The sequence below is a fragment of the Gopherus flavomarginatus genome, chromosome 21 (genome assembly GCF_025201925.1).
Source record: "Gopherus flavomarginatus isolate rGopFla2 chromosome 21, rGopFla2.mat.asm, whole genome shotgun sequence".
Classification (NCBI taxonomy): Eukaryota; Metazoa; Chordata; order Testudines; family Testudinidae; genus Gopherus; species Gopherus flavomarginatus.
Genome location: NC_066637.1, coordinates 496,513 through 517,395, shown reverse-complemented (window position 1 = coordinate 517,395; position 20,883 = coordinate 496,513). Strand labels below are relative to the sequence as shown.

Here is a 20,883-nt window from a genome sequence, read left to right as displayed (position 1 = left end):
ATTCGCAGGTCTAGGCCTGATGATTACTATAGAGCAATCCACTCTGGTTCCCACACAGAGGTTGGACTTCCTAGGGGCTATCCTGGTCTCCGACCTAGCCGGAGCCTGCTTATCACAACTGCGGTTTTAGGCGATGGCAACAATCATCCGAGGTCTGCAGGCTTTCCCAACGACCTCGGCTCGTACTTGTCTCAGTCTCCTGGGTCCATGGCTGCCCGTAAGTTTGTAACCAAACACGCCAAGCTCCGCCTCCGTCCTCTCCAAGTCCGGCTCACCTTGGCGTACCACCCGGACAGGGAGCCAATGGTCATGGTAGTCACCGTTCCCTCGAGCACCTTAGGCTCCCTAGAGTGGTGGCTAACTCCCTCCCTGGTGGGGGCAGGGATGCGGTTCCATCCGCCCCAGCCCTCACTGCCCCTGACGACGGACGCGTCATCTCTCTGCTCGAGTGCTCATGGTCACCTCCGAGCTTGAAGCCTTTGGTCTTCTCGGGAGCTAGCATTCCACATCAATGCCCCAAAAATGAGAGTAGTCCGCCTGGCGTGCCAGGGGTTCCAGCGGCAGCTGCGAGGCCGTGGTATCTCGGTGTTTACAGCCAACACAACGGCCATGTGCTTCATAAATAACCAGGGAGGGACATGGTCCTCCCCCCTTTTGTCAGGAGGCCATCCATTTCTGGAACTTTTGCATGGCCCACTCGATGGAGCTGGTGACGTCCTTTCTCCCAGGCGTTCGGAACGTCTTGGCGCTTTGACTCAGCAGGTCTTTCCTGTCTTACGAGTGATCACTCTGCCCCATGTGAGGCGTTCTACTTTCCAGAAGTGGAGATGTTTCCTCACGGAGACCTGTTCGCTCACCGCGAGAGCAGAAAATGCTAGATGTTCTGCTCCTTCCAAGGTCTCTCCTCGGGATCGATCTTGGACGCATTCCTGATGCCGTGGAAAGGCCAACTCCATTATGCTTTCCCACTGTTCCCACTGGTTCATTAGGTTCTGCTCAAACTCCGCAGGGGCGGAGCGCGCATCATCATGATCGCTCCAGAGTGGTCCAGGCAGCACTGATATACCACGTTGCTCGGCCTGTCAATAACCGACCCAATTACCCTGCCACCCCACCCAGACCTCATCACTCAGGGCAACAACTGGCTTCGTCACCCGGACCTGCAGCCTCTTCGCCTCACGGTGTAGCTGCTGCGTAACTGAGCCGGGGTGACAGGAAGCCTTCCACCTGGTCAACGTACCGGGCCGAGTGGAAGCGTTTCTTCTACAGCTGCAATACGCTCGATCTTGCTCCTACTGAGGTCTCGATCCCCTCTATTTGGCCTGCCTCTGGCCTTCAGCGGCAGGACCTGGCGGTATCATCGCTGAGGGTACACTCGGCAGCCATCTCTACCTTCCAGCCAGGCTAAGGTGGACGTTCCGTGTTCTCACACTCTATGGGTTCGAGGTCCCTCAAGGGCTTGGAGCGCTTGCACCCTCGGGTGCGCCGCCCAGCCCCAACCTGGGACCTCAACCTAGTTTTAATCAGACTTATGTCTCCCCCATTCGAGCCGTTCGCGACCGGCCCTCTGCTATACCTGTCTTGGACGACAACTTTCCTCGTAGCTGTTACATTGGCCAGACAGGTCTCCGAGCTCAGAGCTCTTACGGTGGTTCCGCCGTACACTAGGTTTCACAAAGACAAGGTGCATTTATGACCGCACCCGACTTTCCTCCCTAAGATGGTTTCAGCCTTTCATGTTACCCACAGCTCAACGCAATGGGCGCAACAATTGCACTCCCTGGACATCTGTGGAGTGCTCGCATTTATATTGCGCTGACAGAACCATTTCGTAAGGTGCCCCAGCTCTGTCACGGTAGCAGACCAAAGAGAGGGCTTGCTTGTTTTCCTCTGAGGATCTCATCTTGGGTGATGGCGTACCTCCGCACTTGTTATGATTTGGCTCATATTTCCCCAAGCCACATCACCGTGCATTCTACCAGGGCTCAGGCTTCATCTGCCGCCTTGCTGGCTCGTGTTCCTACCCACGAGATCTGTCGCGCAGCTCCATTGGTCCTCGGTCCATACCTTTGCTTCACAGTATGCCCTGGTTCAACAGTCAAGAGATGCTGTAGCCTCTGGCTCAGCAGTTTTCATTCTGCCACATTTCACTCCGACCCCACCGCCTACGTAAGGCTTGGGATTCACCTAACTGGAATGGATATGAGCAATCACTCGAAGAAGAAAAGACGGTTACTCACCATTGTAACTGTTGTTCTTCGAGATGTGTTGCTCATATCCATTCCGCACCCGCCCTTCTTCCCCACTGTCGGAGTAGCCGGCAAGAAGGAACTGAGGAGCGGGTGGGCCGGCAGGGGTATATATCTAGTGCCATAGTGGCGCCACTCTAGGGGGCGACCTGCCGGCCCACTGGAGTTGCTAGGGTAAAAGTTTTCCGACGAATGTGCACGCGCGGCGCACACACGTAACTGGAATGGATATGAGCAACACATCTCGAAGAACAACAGTTACAACGGTGAGTAACCGTCTTTTACAACACCATGAACTTTCAGATTTAAATATCTGAAATTGTGAAATTTAGGATTTTTAAAAATCCTACGACCATGAAATTGACCAAAATGGACCGTGAATTTGGTAAGTTGCTGGCAATATATTAGGGTGTTCTATAAAATATGTGCTTATGCTGGGAGTCTCTCTGCTAGGAGCTATTTGCTGGCTGTACACAGTTAATAAAAATTGCTTAGACAAAATAATGTGGCCCTCTGTTGCCCTTTAGTTTTGGAAGAAAAATTGTTAATATAAGATTACAGGTTCACCATTCCTCATCCAATGGCAGTGGTAATGAGAATTATTCTGGCCTGGCATGGCTGCCTAGACAGATTGCATGACCAGGTATCTTATTCATTGCTTTATAAAGTGTTTTGAGATGTCTGGGGTATGAAAAGTAATATAAGCAAGTGCCAGTTCTACTAGCTGGACTCTAGCTGAAGTGGTGGTCAGGAGAAGGCTTTGATAAGTAATTTCCTTCTGCCCATTGACATGTATAAAATGTATGTATTTAGTGTAGTCATATGCATTTTTGGAATGCTTCTTTCACTTTTGTTTATGATACACCTTTGTTCTTTTGAGTACTGTGGAAGTATAGAATGTCATTTAATTTGCTATCACTAGATTTATCTGATGCCTTAGCCCAGGGATCTGCAGAGTTTTGAATTTCCTCACACTTGAGGGATAGAGGTTTTCTGTTTATCCTCCTGCTTTTGCTACAAACAATCAATATGAATTTTCAACAGTTCTTTAAAGGAAACCTTTCATGATAATGGAAGTTCACTTGAAAAGAGTCACTGATTTAATTATAACTGTTTGCAAAGCAAATTTCTAGCTGAATAACACAAAAGTTGTTTCTTTCCTGGAACTGGCCCATGAATGAGTCAAACTTGAACAACAAACAGAAACTGGTAAATTAGGCAAATATTATTTTCTGGAATTCCCATAATGGTTTTTTCCAGGTCATTTGTTATATAACTTTCTGCCACATTCCTTCCTCAATTCAGTTCAAATGGGAAGTGTTATCTCCTCTTCTAAATGCTGTTATTACAAATAAAAAAGTTACAGCTGCTAGCCCATGATTTGGCTAAGATATTGTATGTTAATACCCTTCCTTGGACACTTGGCACACAGATGACTCAACTGTGAGGTTTTCCCCAGAATATTTGTAATTAATCCTTATTAAGCAGCTCTCTCTTTAGTGTCACATTCTGTCTCTTTTCCCAAGTTAAGCAGATATCCTAACAGTATGACTGACTTCTTGTAGAAGATGGGAGTCAAATACAGTGATCACTTCATCTGCAAGACAGTAGTTTTTATTCAAAGATTTAGAACTAAATAACTTTATGGTTCTCTCCCATGGCAGATTGATTTTGTTTAAAGGAAATGTAGGACACCATGTACCTGTATCTCTGTTGGGGCCTTGCATTTGCTCTTTTGTAGTTCTCATGTGGGCCTGGACTGTGTTTGCATCCATGCTAGGCCTCTCCTGGGATTTTGTGAGGCTCATTCTTTGAATGTTTGTTGAAAAGTTCTTGTCTCCAATTGAGTTTACACTAGTGACAGGCTCACTTTGTATTACTTGCAGGTCCCACTGCCCTGATGGCACATGGAATAGGGTTTGGGAGGAAAGTTACAACACACCCTTTGGCCAAAGATAAAATGATGAAAGGAGGTAGGTATAACTATTAAAAGGCAAATGAAGGTGTTAAACTTAGTGTTTGTCTATCCTGAATACTGTGGAGGAAATGGATCTACAGACCCATGCCCTTCAGTATTAATGCTGGCCAGAAAGAAGGGCAGTGGGGGAGGAGACAGAATACTTCTAGGAGCATTTTCCTCTCCTACTTGAGGCCTGCCAGCTCTCCCCTTTCTGAATTCTTTACCTAAAAAAACCCCAGCAACCAAACTGAAATGGTACCCTTCTTACCTTCCAGAAACCCTAGCTGTCAAAGGGTGATATTTTTCTCATGTAGCAAAGTGCTGGGATTTGGGGAAAGCATGTCATGCACGTTTCTCATTGCACTTTCTCACCACTATATGGAAGGAGTGGAAGAGAGTGTAGCAGAAAAGGGGAAATATGGAAGTGGGAAGAGTATCTACCACTTCCCTCCCAGAGGGAGCTTGAAAATCTCCTAACAGCAAGTTCTTCTTCAAGTGATTGCTCACATCCATTCCAGTTAGGTGTGCGCGCCGTGCGTGCACGTTCGTCGGAAACTTTTTACCCTAGCAACTCCAGTGGGCCGGCAGGTCGCCCCCTGGAGTGGCGCCGCCATGGCGCTCGATATATACCCTTGCCGGCCCACCCGCTCCTCAGTTCCTTCTTACCGCCGTGTCGGTCGTTGGAACTGTGGAGCGCGGCATAGCTGTCCTCCACGTCCCTAGCTCTCCTTGTTAACTATCGTTATTGTTACAGTTGTTAGTTAGATCGTTAAGTGTAGTTAGTTAAGTAATTAGGTGTAAATAGTATTGTAGATAGTTGTTCGCTGGGGGCTGTAGCCCTTCCCGGCACCCGGCACCGGGCTCATGCCTGGTTCGCCGGGCTTTAAGCAGTGTGCGGCCTGTAAGAAGCCTATGCCTACCAGCGACCCCCACGACGCGTGTCTGAAGTGCCTGGGGGAATCGCACAGGTCGGACAAGTGCCGCATCTGCAAGGCTTTTAAGCCCAGGACAAAGAAGGAGAGAGACCAAAGACTCAGGACTCTCCTCATGGAGGCGGCACTTGACCCGGCAGCTTCACAGGCCGTGATCTCGGCGCCGGCACCAGATCGCTCCGGCACCGGGAAGACTCCCTGGCACCGACCTTCTCCGGCACCGGGTGCAGAGGCGAGACCGTCAGCGTCTGCTACTCCAGCCAGGCAGACCCGATTGGAGCGCCCGGCATCGACATCGGCCGCGGCGCCACCGGCACCGTCGACTCCGGGCCCGGTGGGTCCATCGAGTCCGGTGCCGCCAAGCTCCCCCATAAGATCTGGGGTTGAGCTATTGGTCCCATCCACGCCGGAGACCTTCGCCTCGGCACGGGACCTTATCGCCTTAACTGAGTCTACTCAGCTGCCACCCCCGGTACCTCCGGTGCGGGTCGCGTCTAGAGGCAAGCCCATGATGTCGGCACCGTCTCGGGACTCGCGCTCGCGATCCAGGTCCCGACGCCACGGTCGATCAAGATCCCACCGCTGCTCGCAGTCCCGGCACCGCTCCCCTCGGCGGTACCGGTCGCACTCGCGGCACTGATCGACCTCCAGACGGTCGCGGTCTGACTCCAGACGCCGATACCGGCACCGTGACTCCAGGAGCCAGTCCCGCCGTCACTCACCGCACCGGTCGACCTCCCGGCACCGAGCTGGTGGCAGGTCCCGGTCCCGGTCGACCTCCCGGCACCGCGTCAGTGGCAGGTCCCGGTCCCGATCCCGGCACCGAAGCAGCGGCCGGTACCGGTCCAGATCCCGGCACCGAGACAGAACCCGGTCCCGATCCCGGCACCGCTATGACTCCCGGTACCGATCCCCGGCACCGAGAAGATCTTCGGTGCCGACCCGCGCAGACCCTTACCAGCCGGGGTCGGCCCCGCCATGGCCTTCTAGGCAGCCGTCGGTGTCTTCACACACAGACAGCGTGTATGCGCTGGGCACCGACAGGCAGGCGGCGTTATTTCAAGACCCTCCGCAACAGGACCAAGGTCCGCAGCAGTGGGGGTTTTGGACCCCCTGGGCATACCATCAAGCCCAGGGCCCCCAACAGCTTCCTGCTAGGCCTGCGACGGCGGAGCACAGGGTGCCGGAAGCTTCATTGTCTCGCCCCCCTCCCTCCCCGGATTGAGAGGAAGGATCCAAGCAGCAAGACTCTGCTCTGGCTGCTGAGACAGAGGCGAGGGCCGAGGGAGACCCCCCATTGGACACTTTCTTGCCGGGGGTCTCCTCATCCTCCTCCCCTGATGAAGCGGTGGCTGGCACCTCCTCCAGTAGCCCTCCCCTGCTGGATCTCAGGGCGCACCAAGACCTCCTTAGGCGAGTAGCTCAGAATCTGAGCCTGCAAGCTGAGGAGGTCTCTGAGATCGAGGACCCTATCGTCACCATCCTCTCGTCTGATGCTCCCACCAGGGTCGCCCTACCCTTCATTAGGACGATCCAGGCCAACGCCAATACAATCTGGCAGTCACCGGCCTCCATCCCCCCTACGGCGAGGGGCGTCGAGAGGAAGTACATGGCCCCCTCCAAGGGCTACGAGTACCTCCATGTCCACCCGACACCGTGTTCCCTGGTGGTGCAGTCGGTGAACGAGAGGGAGCGTCATGGGCAGGAAGCTCCAGCCCCCAAATCCAAGGAGGCCAGACGTATGGACCTCCTTGGACGCAAGGTCTACTCAGCTGGGGCCCTTCAGCTCAGGGTTTCAAACCAACAAGCCCTGCTCAGCAGATACGCGTTTAACTCGTGGGTGGCAGCGGACAAATTCAAAGAGCTGCTGCCACAAGAGGCCCGCCAAGAATTTGCGGCCATTCTGGACGAGGGCAAGAAGGTTGCACGAACCTCGTTGCAAGCTTCTTTAGACGCTGCAGACTCGGCTGCCCGCACCCTCGCCTCGGGGGTAACGGTGCGCCGTATCTCCTGGCTGCAGGTCTCTGGCCTTCCACCGGAGCTCCAATATACCATCCAGGACCTCCCGTTCGAAGGCCAGGGCCTGTTTTGGGAAAAGACAGACCCCAGACTTAAGAGTCTCAAAGACAATCGGGTCATTATGCGCTCCCTAGGGATGCACACGCCGGGAACGCAGCGCAGACCCTTCCGGCCACAGCAGCAGCAGCAGCGCAGGCCATACCCCCAGTTCCGCCAACGGCAGGACCTCAATAGGCGCCGTGGCAGGAATGGAAGGCGTAGGCATTCGGGGAACCAAGGGGGGCAGAATTAAAGCTCCTCTAAGCCCCCGCCTGGACCCAAGCCTTCGTTTTGAAGGTGCGCCCGAGGGCGCAGTAACAGTTTCCCCCACGGATCCTTCCCCCCCGTTTTCCAACCGCCTTTCGTTTTTCCTTCCGGCGTGGACCCAAATAACATCGGACCGCTGGGTCTTGTGCACGGTGCAGACGGGATACCGCCTGCAGTTTATATCGTTTCCTCCTTCCCGCCCCCCTTCCTCGTCCCTCTTCAGGGACCCCTCTCACGAGCAATTCCTTCGACAGGAGGTACAGACGCTCCTCAACAAAGGAGCTATAGAGGCGGTTCCGGAAAACGAGAAAGGCAAGGGGTTTTATTCCCGCTACTTTCTGATCCCCAAGGCCAAGGGAGGCCTCAGGCCTATCCTCGACCTGCGAGAGCTCAACAAATACCTAGTGAAGTTGAAGTTCCGCATGGTATCCCTGGGGACCATTATCCCATCCCTGGATCCGGGAGACTGGTACGCCGCCCTCGACATGCAGGACGCTTATTTTCACATCGCCATTTGGCCACACCACAGACGTTTCCTTCGATTCGTGGTGGGCCCCCTTCACTACCAATTTGCAGTCCTCCCATTTGGCCTTTCTACGGCCCCGAGGGTATTTACAAAATGCATGGCAGTCGTTGTGGCACATCTTCGGTGCAGTCGTATCCATGTGTTCCCTTACCTAGACGATTGGTTAATTCGGGGCACGTCGGAACTACAGGTTTGCAGCCACGTCCGCGTGATCACCGGCCTATTTGCTACCTTGGGCCTCATGATCAACATGGACAAGTCCACCCTGCTCCCCACGCAGAGGGTGGAGTTCATCGGGGCCGTCCTGGACTCCACCGTGGCCAGGGCTCTTCTGCCGTTACCGAGGTTCCAGGCATTGTCGGCGATCGTTCAGCGATTGCGGGCAGCCCCCTTGACATCAGTACGGACATGTCTAACCCTGTTAGGCCACATGGCAGCATGCACATTTGTGACCGGTTACGCTCGGCTCCGCATGAGGCCCCTCCAGTTGTGGCTCATCGAACATTACCAGCCGGCAAGGCAGCCGCTAGACATGCTGATTACAATCCCCCAGGGGGTGTTAGATTCTCTCAGCTGGTGGCTAGACCAGTCCGTAGTGTGTGCGGGGCTCCCTTTCCACCCACCTCAGCCCTCGGTGTCCCTGACAACGGATGCCTCAGATCTCGGCTGGGGGGCCCACCTGGGAACCCTGAGAACACAGGGCCTGTGGTCCCCGCAGGAGGTGAAGATGCACATCAACATGCGGGAGTTGAGAGCGGTCCGCCTTGCTTGTCAAACGTTCTGTCACCAGCTTCAAGGTCGTTGTGTCGCGGTGTTTACCGACAACACGACGACCATGTACTATATCAACAAGCAGGGCGGCACCAGATCCTCTCCCCTATGTCACGAGGCGATGCGACTCTGGGACTTTTGTGTAGCCCACTCCATTCGCCTCACGGCTTCCTTCCTCCCTGGAGTACGGAACACGCTGGCAGATCGCCTGAGCAGATCCTTCCTATCACACGAGTGGTCCCTTCGCCCGGACGTCGCCCTCTCAATCTTCCAGAGGTGGGGTTATCCCCGTGTGGACCTCTTCGCGTCCGGGAGGAACAAGAAGTGCCAGGCGTTCTGCTCCTTTCAGGGCAGGGAGCCCGGGTCTATAGCGGATGCCTTCCTTATTCCGTGGACGACCCACTTGTACTACGCGTTTCCCCCGTTCCCACTGGTCCACAGGGTCCTTCTGAAGGTGCGCAGGGACAGGGCTCGCGTGATCATGGTAGCCCCGGCGTGGCCCAGGCAACATTGGTACCCCATGCTGCTGGACCTGGCCATAGCCGACCCAGTTCCCCTGCCCCTTCACCCGGACCTGATCACCCAGGAACACGGGACTCTCTGTCACCCGGACCTGCAGTCGCTGCACCTAGCGGCGTGGTTCCTGCGTGGCTGACCGGTTCTGAACTGCGCTGCTCCACCCCGGTACGGGAGGTTCTCTTGGGCAGCAGGAAGCCTTCCACTAGAGCGACATACTCGGCCAAGTGGAAGCGTTTCTCCTGTTGGTGCGTGGAGAAAGGTCTCCGCCCTATGAAAGTTTCGGTGGCCAATATCTTAGACTATGTTTGGTCCCTCAAACAACAGGGTCTGGCGATATCGTCGTTGCGGGTCCACCTGGCAGCTATCTCCACCTTTCACCCCGGTGGGGATGGCCGCTCCGTTTTTTCTCACCCGACGGTGTCTAGATTCCTGAAGGGGCTGGAACGTTTATACCCTAACGTCAGACTCCCTGCTCCAACCTGGGATCTTAACCTGGTGTTGTCTCGGCTCATGGGGCCCCCCTTTGAGCCGTTAGCTACTTGCTCCCTACTCTATCTCTCTTGGAAGACTGCCTTTCTAGTAGCTATCACCTCAGCTAGGCGGGTGTCGGAACTCCGGGCTCTTGTGGTAGACCCCCCGTATACAGTCTTCCACAAAGATAAGGTGCCGCTGAGGCCACACCCTGCCTTTCTCCCCAAGGTAGTCTCGACTTTTCACATCAACCAAGAGATATTCCTCCCGGTTTTTTTCCCGAAACCTCACTCTTCAGGCAGGGAGCAACAGCTCCACTCGCTTGATGTCCGTAGGGCTCTCGCGTTCTATGTGGAGAGGACCAAACCGTTCCGCAAATCCCCCCAGCTTTTCGTGGCAGTAGCGGACCGCATGAAGGGGCTTCCTATCTCCTCGCAGAGGTTATCCTCATGGGTAACGTCCTGTATCAGGACCTGCTATGACTTGGCCCACGTCCCTACGGGCCGTGTGACTGCGCATTCTACCAGGGCGCAGGCGTCGTCGCTGGCTTTCCTCGCCCGTGTGCCCATCCAGGAAATCTGTCGGGCAGCGACCTGGTCATCGGTCCACACCTTTGCTTCCCACTACGCCCTGGTCCAGCAGTCAAGAGAGGATGCGGCCTTCGGATCTGCAGCGCTCCATGCCGCTACTTCTCACTCCGACCCCACCGCCTAGGTATGGCTTGGGATTCACCTAACTGGAATGGATGTGAGCAATCACTCGAAGAAGAAAAGACGGTTACTCACCTTTGTAACTGTTGTTCTTCGAGATGTGTTGCTCACATCCATTCCACACCCGCCCTCCTTCCCCACTGTCGGAGTAGCCGGCAAGAAGGAACTGAGGAGCGGGTGGGCCGGCAAGGGTATATATCGAGCGCCATGGCGGCGCCACTCCAGGGGGCGACCTGCCGGCCCACTGGAGTTGCTAGGGTAAAAAGTTTCCGACGAACGTGCACGCGCGGCGCGCACACCTAACTGGAATGGATGTGAGCAACACATCTCGAAGAACAACAGTTACAAAGGTGAGTAACCGTCTTTTTATAGAGGCATTCTGTGATTTCTGTACATACCCTGAGAATTAAGAGGCACACTAAATCTTTCTCAGAGTTGATGGTTTTTGTTATCAGGGTATATGTTGGTTTGGGGTAAGTATAAACTTATAAGACATTAAAAAGCAACAGAGTCCTGTGGCACCTTATAGACTAACAGACGTATTGGAGCATGAGCTTTCGTGGGTGAATACCCACTTCGTCACATGCATCTGATGAAGTGGGTATTCACCCATGAAAGCTCATGCTCCAATACGTCTGTTAGTCTATAAGGTGCCACAGGACCCTTTGTCGCTTTTTACAGATCCAGACTAATACGGCTACCCCTCTGATACTTTTATTAGACTTTGTTACTCTGAGATAGTCTTTTTTTTGTTTTGTTTTCCTTATTAACTAGTGTTGCAAATCCATACATCACTATCGCGCTGATTAAAATATTACCTGGTGTCCTGTCTAAGTACAGTAAGTTACAGTCATGGTCAATTTGAACCATGTCCCTTCCTCCTCCTAGAATAGGGTCCGGGTAAGGTCATAGTCTTCCATTTGGCACTAGCTGCTGGCTTCTCCAACCTGGGATTCGTTTCCAAGGTGAGGCTTAGTGGCACATTTTCACCTGGACCCAGTAATGGCCACTAATTCCTAAACTCTTAAGAATAATGGCTTATGCTGGAAAGATGGCCTGCTTTTTGCCAACATTCAGTATGGACTTTGAACACAAGATATACATCCCTTTCACCTCATTGTCTTGCAGCATCAAAGCCATTCCCTTCACAGACAGTATGAAGTGGATACGTGAACCTTTGTGAGGGATTGCAGATTTAAATGGAAATCACTGTAGCATACTCTGTTGTGTAATATGATGAATTTCCAAGAATCTGTCTAAAAGCATAGTGTAATATGTCAGAGCTTTTACAAAAAGCTGATAGGTTTGCAAGCCACAGACATTAATTAATGAAGCACATACTGTCTTAATTAGCAGTACAATTGTTATCAGCTCTCGGAGGAGAAGGAGAGGGGTTTACTGTGAGGTTTTTATCGTTGTTTTTTCTTAAAGCACTGACCATAAGCATGTGATTGGGAGAGATTCTCAACTTTTATTTAAAAAAAATCCTAAGCCTCATGATAATAAAGAAAAGCTTTAAAGATTTGACAGTCAGAAGTTAGAACACAAAATGTATTTTTAAAAAATCTCATGATTTTAGTGGACCCGACTGATTTTTGAACACTTGGGGCTAACAGTACTGAGTAGTACAGTGGGTCTGGAAGAATTTGCCAAATTGCTACTGGAGTTGTGCATGAGCTGCATCAACCTGAACATTTTCTGTGTTCTGTTTTCCTCTTTAAGAACACTACAAGTACTCTGAAAACCGTGTGGAAAAGGATGGGAACTTTCTCACCAGCCGTGGTCCTGGCACCAGCTTTGAGTTTGGCCTGGCTATTGTTGAAATACTGCTGGGGAAGGAAGTGGCTGATCAAGTGAAGGCTCCTCTTATATTGAAAGATTAGTACAGATCTCTTGATGAAGGGAAAGAGGAGGAGAACACAAATTGAGATAGAAAGTTTCTTGTTTCTCTTCTTAAGAATAACCAAAAAGAGATTTTATGCAGAACATAGATCTGTGAGGTGAACTCGTTTAGCACAACATTGATGTGACTAGCAGTCACACTTACATTAGGAACTGGAATAATACACAGGCCAATGGGTTTTGTTCTTAAAGAAGCTGACTTAAATGGATCTGGTAGCTAATGAAACTTCTGCACTAGAAAGATCTGTGAATGTAAACAATAGTGTTATCTGTTTAATAGTTTTTGTTCATCTGGTTCTGAAGCTTGTTTGCTTGCTTAAATAAAAAGGAAAGGAAATCTGTTAAAAAGTGGATTGCTGCTTGTGTTTTGTTTCGTTTTTGAAACTATGCCAGAATTTCTCTTACCAGTTTGGTTAGTAATGTTGTGATCTTAATTTCCATAAACATTTAAACCTAGAAATGTGGGCATTCTTGTGAAATCTTTCTTGTGTCACAGTTCTTGTGACATCCTGATAAATGCCAGATTAAATTGTTTATCCTCATGTTGGGCACTTTTACAATAAAACACCACTTATTTTTATATTTTTGACAATATATTGAGTAAATAAAGAAGTCATAGTTAAATCAGGCCCCATGTGAACTATTATTTATTTATTTTTAAATGTGTAAAAGACAGCAGTTACCTACCAACAATCAGAAATATCTCTCTTTCATGGCATCCCTGAGTTCTTTCAGATAGTGGCTTGTTTAGGATGCTGTTTGCATCTGCCCGAGACTTCACTTTCTTTATAAAAACAAAAAAAGTTATTGCAGACCAATTTATCACAATGCTGCATTTATAGTGACAACTGCTAAAATCATATTTATTAATAAAGGAATAAAAATAAGGGGGTTAATGCTCAGACCTTGCACTACTGTTGGCGAGATTCAGTCCTCCTTATATCAGAAACCTTTGCTGGCTACTGTTCTAGTCCCAACTGAATGTCTGCCTTAACTAGGTGGCAACACATAGCCTGGTGACAGCATGTGTGGGGAGGAGTTTTGTAGATTAGGGACTTGATTCTGCCTGTAACTCCCTGAGTCCAGGGACATTGCTTCTGATACACACTAATATAACTGAATGCATAATAGGGCCCTAGGTCCAACATGTAATGGCAGAGCTGTGTAGAAATGGTTGCCCCAAAGAGGTCTGCCTTATAATCTTTTGCTTTTAAATGAGAAACAAATTAATTCAAACAACTTCTGTACAGTAGAAAGGGAATATATTTGTTTAATGCTCAAACTATGTACCTGATCAAATTCAGTAAAATCAAGAAAGCTGCAGGCTCTACAAATGCTGAAGTCTCTCGCTGAGGCTGAGAGTTTGGTTTTTAGAATCAATGCTTGTATGGTAATTCTAGTGTTCTCGAAAACCCACACTTTTTGTTGCTGCTCTTGGTGAAAGTAGCAATGGCAAAACTAACTAAGAACCTCCTACACTTGTCATATTTGTAAGGTTGCAGCTAAATGATCCTTTCACGTGTGCTATTCAGTCAGAGTGACTTGTTAATAAAATGTTAAAATAAAATTTGTCAGAAATGTTTTGTGCAATGTTTCTGAACAATGTGCACAAAGAGTCCTAGATCAGATTCTCCCATGTCTTTACCCCCCAAGATAGTTATAGAGCGCAGTCATATACTTCCTTGGCCTCAACATGCTTGTTCTTTTGCTTACCACTGGACAATTATTTCTAATTATACCTCATTGCACTACCCTAAATAATTTTGCTCCCTTATGGTGTTTTACACCTGTCAGATTCTTGTAGATAGTTGTGTCTCATTTAATGTTTATCTTTGTTTCTGTTTGGCAGTAAGGGGCATGCACTGGAATCAAATGATTAACAATTGTGCAAGGCCACACTTGCTGTTCTTAGGGGTTAGCTTTGGGTCTGTGTTGAGATTCTCTGGAGATGTACAGCATTCAGTGCTGAAGGTAGTCCTTAACCCTAACTCCTGCTAGTGTCCAATCCAGTTTTTTTTTAATGGCCAACAGTGGAGGGAAATATCTTTGTGGGATCCAAACATTAATAATAATCTAAGTGTAGACAAGTCAAACTGACATTTTAAAATGAGATTTTTCTGCAAGGAGGGGAAGCACGTCCAGCATGCTGTGCTTCCTGTGACAAGCTCTGTGAGTCTCAACACTACTGAATGCCAGTGAGGCTAAAAATCAATATGAGCACTGACAGTCAGGCTGCATCTTACCGGTTTGGGTCTGATTTGTAATTCTATAAATAGCATTCAGTCTTCGGATTTAATAAAGGAATTTATGGTTAAATTATTGTCATGCTACTTCCCTGCATAAATAATAATGCCAGTATTGGTTAAAACATCAGCTAAACATGAGTAGTGTATCTGAGCCAGATGTGCTTAGTCTCTATGTAAAATTGGGTAACCTTTAAAAAAACAATATCTAGCACCATGGAGACTCAGATGGTTGGGTAGTGAGACTCTTGATCTCTCTGTGCAGAACACAGCGTATCAGCCATGTTTAACAAATATACCCCTTTCATGCCACTGAATATTCTTGATACAATTTGCTATTCCATTGAAAATGGTCGCAAGGGCAGAAGCATTTCTTATTAACAGTGGAATTAATTGGAAGCACAACAAATAGTTCGTCCTTCATTTTTTCACTAAATCTCTAATACTTTAAATATAAAAGGCATTTGGGTTTTTCAGCTTAGTTTTTCCCATAAGAAAGCCATTGCCAGACCATCACTAGCACTTTAAAATGACAAAGTAAATAAAATATCGGGAATGAAAGTTAAATTCATGGTGAGAGCGTCTGCATTACTGTAGTATGGGAATAGACTCCTAGATCTGGACTATTGTAAAGCAGAAATTAAAATCAACACATTTTCTCTGGAGCCATCAGCTCTTCGGCACCATATAGTTACTTACCAGCAGTTAACTGTTGTGTGCTGAGAGTATTACTGCCACAAAGCCACAGTGACCCTCCCTTCACCCATCTAGGTTAGAGTCCAGCTCCAAATGCTGCTTTTGGAACTAGAGAAGAACTATAAGATGGTTAAAGGGCATGGGCTATTTATACCTTAAGCCTATGGACTACAAGGACGCAATGTTATGTGTACATCAGGGCAGTGGTTTGCAATCGGGTACATGCATCCTGCAGGGTACGCAGGGGTACATCAGCTTATCTAGATATTTGCCTAGTTTTACAATGTTACATAAAAAGCACTAGCAAAGTCAGTACAAACTAAAATTTCATACAGACTAACTTATTTATGCTACTCTATATACAATATATTGAAATGTACATACAATATTTATATTCCAATTGATTTATTTTGTAACTATATGGTAAAAATTAGAAAGTCAGTAAATTTTCAGTAATAGCGTGCTGGGATGCTTTCATATTTTTATGTCTGCTTTTGTAAGCAGGTAGTTTTTAAAGTGAAACGTATCAGATTCCTGAAAGCGGTACAGTAGTCTGGAAAAGTTGAGAGCCACTGATTTATACCGCTCTATATACTATACACTGAAATGTAAGTAGAATATTTGTATTCCAATTGGTTTATTTTATAATTACATGCTAAGCAAGTTGTTTTTAAGTGAGGTGAAACTGGGGTGGGGGTGGTACACAAGACAAATCAGACCCCTGAAAGGTACAGTAATCTGGAAAGATTGAGAGCCACTGCTTCCGCTTCAGGGCACAAGCCAGCCACTAACGGGTTAGAAATGCCCCCCCCACACCCACCTTAATCAAGAGGTTAGTCCTTAATTGTCCATGATGAAGTTTCTTGCGCTTTCCTCTGACCTTGGCATTATCAGACACAAGCCCAGGAGGTCCATGTAGGTCAGTTTCCTATCGGATTGGCAATCACTACGTTCCTAAATGTGAATGGGTTAAGGATGGTTAAAATGCCAACGCTGTTGGCTACTGTTGAGCAGTTTGAATTACAGAGATTTTTTTTTTTAAATGAAACCACCTCTCATAACAGCTTTTGTTCGGCACAGATTCATTACACAGATGCATTGAGTGGGTATCCAGGAACATTTCACAGTTTGAAGACAGTGGAAACACCAGAATTTTTGAATAGTCAGAAGAAAACAACATTAGCAAGTATTGCTGGGCTTTTTCCTGCTACTTTCAGTCATGGATACTGAACATTTGTCACTGTCATACAATTTATTTAAAAGCCATTTTAGTTGCCTTCTTGCATCTTTGTTATTGAATAAATAGCCCAAGACATTAGCAGCAACAGCCTGAAAATGTGACACAGAGTGACAAACACCTCGAAAGATGTGGCTGTGCAATAGAGCCTCAAAGATACGGATTGACTGGTCAGCCAGACACCATGCGAAACCAGCAGTAACCAATCAGGCAGCAGCAGAGACAAAAAACGTAAATATTGTATTGTACGGTGCCTATATTGCATCTGAAAGTTGGCACAGCTGGGCTGCCTGTCCCCACCCCTAGCCCTACCCCTCCGCACAGGGCACCCACTCACAGCTAGGAAGTGAAGCTGCTGAGATTCCCAGGCAAAGCTGTGTCCTGCTGCCAGCTCAAGGCAGCTCAAGCAGGAGCAGGAGCAGCACTGGTGTCCGCACTGCTTTCCTGTAAGCTGTGGGTGCTATTTGCACCACCCCCACCCGACCCCTGGCTGGGGGAGCGGAGGGTGTTGTTTTCACACACCCCACCTCTGCTGGTAGGAGGGACAAACTGTTTTCACTCCTCCAACCCCCTCCACACTGGCCGGAAGTGAACACAGGCTTGCCTGGGGCAGGGAATGAAGCAGCTAGCAAGGCCGCTGCATAGCTGCCTCTGGAACCTGGCCCAGAGTGTGAACTGCTGGAGCCGGAACTGCCTTTTGTGTAGTTACAAACATTTCAGAGTGACAGACAACCTCCATTTCCAAGGTTGCTGTAACTCTGAGGTTCTACCATACCGCATCAGTCCCTTGTGCTGTTGCACCTAAGTATATGGAAATTCACTCCATGTCTGGAGGTCTCTGCCATCCCTGGGCCCTGTGTACATAATGCTACAATTGAAAGCCTTGTGGCACTTCTACTGTTTGCAGAGGCAAAGAGTTAAAGGAGGTTGGCTCATTTAGGAGATTGAAGACCCTTTTGCTGGAGTGCAATGAACAGATACCATCCATTAATCTCACCAAGTGCTGTGTCTAAAAGATAATTCTCCTGGCGTGGAGAATAAGAGGCTTGGGTTGCTGGTTCCTGCAGCCTTAAAACTCTTGATATAAAACTGAGGGCCATCAAATAGCAAGACTGACCTGGACTGACTTTGCACTGTTTTTGCTTTTATGAAATGCACTGTTGAGCCAATTCCAGTTCATAGAGGTCAGATATTCTCCTCCAGGGCTGGCCTTAGGGGGTGGGTCACCCAGGTCAGGGGTGCCATGGTCAAGGAGGCGCCATGCAGCAGTGGAGAGATGCGCACTGTTGGTGTGCCCCCCGGATCCCTCCTCACCGCGCTCAGGTTCTGTGGCTCCCAGGAGTGTGAGCCGCCACTGCCCCTCCCGCAGCTCCCCCCGCTCCGGCTGCCTCAGCGCTCTGGACGTGGAGCCAGCATCTGACCAGTATGGGCATGGTAAGGGGAGTATTGGGGGGCAGTCAGGGAGAGGATTGGATGGGTTGGGAGTTCTGGGGGTCTTGTCAGGGGCAAGGAGTGGTTGGCATGGGGCATGGGAGTCCCCGGTGTGGGGGTGTGGATAAGGGTTGGAGCAGTCAGGGGACAGGTAGGGGGTAGAGTCTTAGGGGGGCAGTTAGGGTGGGGAGAGGTCTCAGGAGGGGGCAGTCAGGACAAGGAGTGGGGGGGTTGGGGGTTCTGACTGGGGCAATCGGGGTGGGAAGTGGGAGGGAGTGGATGGGGGCGGGGCTAGGGCAGGGCTCTCCCCTCTTTTTTGATTGTTGAAATATAGTAACTCTAGGCGAGGGGGGAACAGGGGGGGCGCATGGGGGCTGGTGCCCGCATACATCCACTGCAGCCTGCAGGAGCCTCTGGGGGGGCGGGGGCACCAGGACACAGCCTAGGCAGGAGGTGCGGGGAGGGGGGAGAGCAGCTGTTCCCCGCTAGTGGCAGCACCGCCACCTTTGCAGGGCTGCTGCCCCCTTCACCGTGCCAGCTTCTCCATGCCTGGGGCTTGCCGCCGTCGCAAGCAGGACACTCTGGTTCGCCACTGCCTCCAGAAGGTGGCTCCTCCCTGTTGAGCTGCTGAAGGCGGCAAAGCCAGTGAGTGGGCTCGTGGGGCGAGGGGGCTGTACACCCTCTAAGGGAGTTCAGGGGGCAGGGAGGGGAGAACCTGGTCTGGGGAGCAGCCCCTGGGCATGGCTGGCCCCTGTGCAGGCTGGTCCCTGGAGTCTATAAAGGCTCGTTGGGATTTGCCCCTCAATGTGCTGGGGGTTGGGGGCAAAGTGGAAGTTTTGCCTAGGGCGCAAAATATCCTTGCACCTGCCCTGCCCCAGGGGGTGCGTGCACCCCAGGTCAAGAACCACTCCACTAAACTGATAAGATCTGCATTTTATTTTAAGTTTAAATGAAGCTTCTTAAACATTTACACAAAACTTGTTTACTTTACATACAACAATAGTTTATAGACATAGAGAGAGAGAGAGACCATCTAAAAATGTTGAAATGTTATTACCGGCACGCAAAACTTAAATTAGAGTGAATAAATGAATGCTCAGCACACAACTTCAGAAAGGTTGCCGACCCCTGGTGTAGATGGTGATAGTGTCATGCCACCTTGTGGGATATGATAGTTACAGCAACACTGCAATAGCATAAATGACCTTCAGGATGCATCCCCAATGACATGTTAGCCTAACTGTGGCACACCCACTGGCTATGCAGGACTTCCACTGGAATCCTGCACTTTCCAGTGCAAAAGGCGTATGTGTTAATGTTTGATCTTTCTTTATAAAACAAAGTATTGTATTTAAAAAATAAGTACAATAAATATCTAGTCATTGCCCTATCTTCCTGAACGGGTGGGAGGGCTTGCAACTTGGGGATCCGCTTAGACAGAGTATAGGTAGTTAGCACATTTATTTCAAAATAGTCTTGAATGCTGAAGTATTAGAATGCTCTGTGCAGGGCAGGCTAACTTAAAAACAACATTCATTGCATAAAGGTGAGTAATTCCATTATCTTATTAAAACAAAGCCACATGACTGATCAGAATCAAATAGTGTTTTAACCTGTGGCTAGCTGTTTGAACTCACAGCTTCCAACTGGAAGATGGGCTAGAAAATGCATCAGACCAGCCCCACTTCTGCTCAAGCAACAGCTTCACATCTTTCTTCAGCTGGGCTTTGTCTTAGATTCCTTACACTGACTAGCTTTAATTCAGCTGGGTTTAGTCAGCAAAGAATCCTGTGGCACCTTATAGACTCACAGACGTTTTGGAGCATGAGCTTTCGTGGGTGAATACCCACTTCGTCAGATGCATGTAGTGGAAATTTCCAGGGGCAGATATATATATGCAGGCAAGCTAGAGATAATGAGGTAGTTCAATTAGGGAGGATGAGGCCCTGTCTAGCAGTTGAGGTGTGAAAACCAAGGGAGGAGAAACTGGTTTTGTAGTTGGCAAGCCATTCACAGTCTTTGTTTAATCCTGAGCTGATGGTGTCAAATTTGCAGATGAACTGAAGCTCAGCAGTTTCTCTTTGAAGTCTGAGTCCTGAAGTTTTTTTGCTGCAGGATGGCCACCTTAAGGTCTGCTATAGTGTGGCCAGGGAGGTTGAAGTGTTCTCCTACAGGTTTTTGTATATTGCCATTCCTAATATCTGATTTGCGTCCGTTTATCCTTTTCCATAGCGACTGTCCAGTTCGGCCGATGTACATAGCAGAGGGGCATCGCTGGCATATGATGGCATATATTATATTGGTGGACGTGCAGGTGAATGAACCGGTGATGGTGTGGCTGATCTGGTTAGGTCCTGTGATGGTGTTGCTGGTGTAGATATGTGCGCAGAGTTGGCATCGAGGTTTGTTGCATGGATTGGTTCCTGAGCTAGAGTTATTACGGTGCGGTGTGCAGTTACTGGTGAGAATATGTTTCAGGTTGGCAGGTTGTCTGTGGGCAAGGACTGGCCTGCCACCCAAGGCCTGTGAAAGTGTGGGATCACTGTCCAGGATGGGTTGTAGATCCCTGATGATGCGTTGGAGGGGTTTTAGCTGGGGACTGTATGTGATGGCCAGTGGAGTCCTGTTGGTTTCTTTCTTGGGTTTGTCTTGCAGTAGGAGGCTTCTGGGTACACATCTGGCTCTGTTGATCTGTTTCCTTATTTCCTCGTGCGGGTATTGTAGTTTTGAGAATGCTTGGTGGAGATTTTGTAGGTGTTGGTCTCTGTCTGAGAGGTTAGAGCAGATGCGGTTATACCTCAGTGCTTGGCTATAGACAATGGATCGTGTGATGTGCCCGGGATGGAAGCTGGAGGCATGAAGGTAGGCATAGCGGTCGGTAGGTTTTCGGTATAGGGTGGTGGTAATGTGA

General features: G+C 49.4%; 1 protein-coding gene across 2 annotated transcripts in view; it reads left to right on the top strand.

Annotated features, from left to right (window-relative positions):
• PARK7 (Parkinsonism associated deglycase) overlaps nt 1-12,718 on the top strand; it is a 38,566-nt gene extending 25,848 nt beyond the window's left edge. For both annotated transcript variants that reach the window (XM_050931835.1, XM_050931836.1), the window contains exons 6-7: nt 4,136-4,222; nt 12,186-12,718. In XM_050931835.1, coding sequence (XP_050787792.1) covers nt 4,136-4,222; nt 12,186-12,346 — 248 coding nt within the window. In that variant the 3' untranslated portion in view covers nt 12,347-12,718. The remainder of the gene's footprint in view (nt 1-4,135; nt 4,223-12,185) is intronic.
• The last annotated feature ends 8,165 nt before the right edge of the window (nt 12,719-20,883 follow it).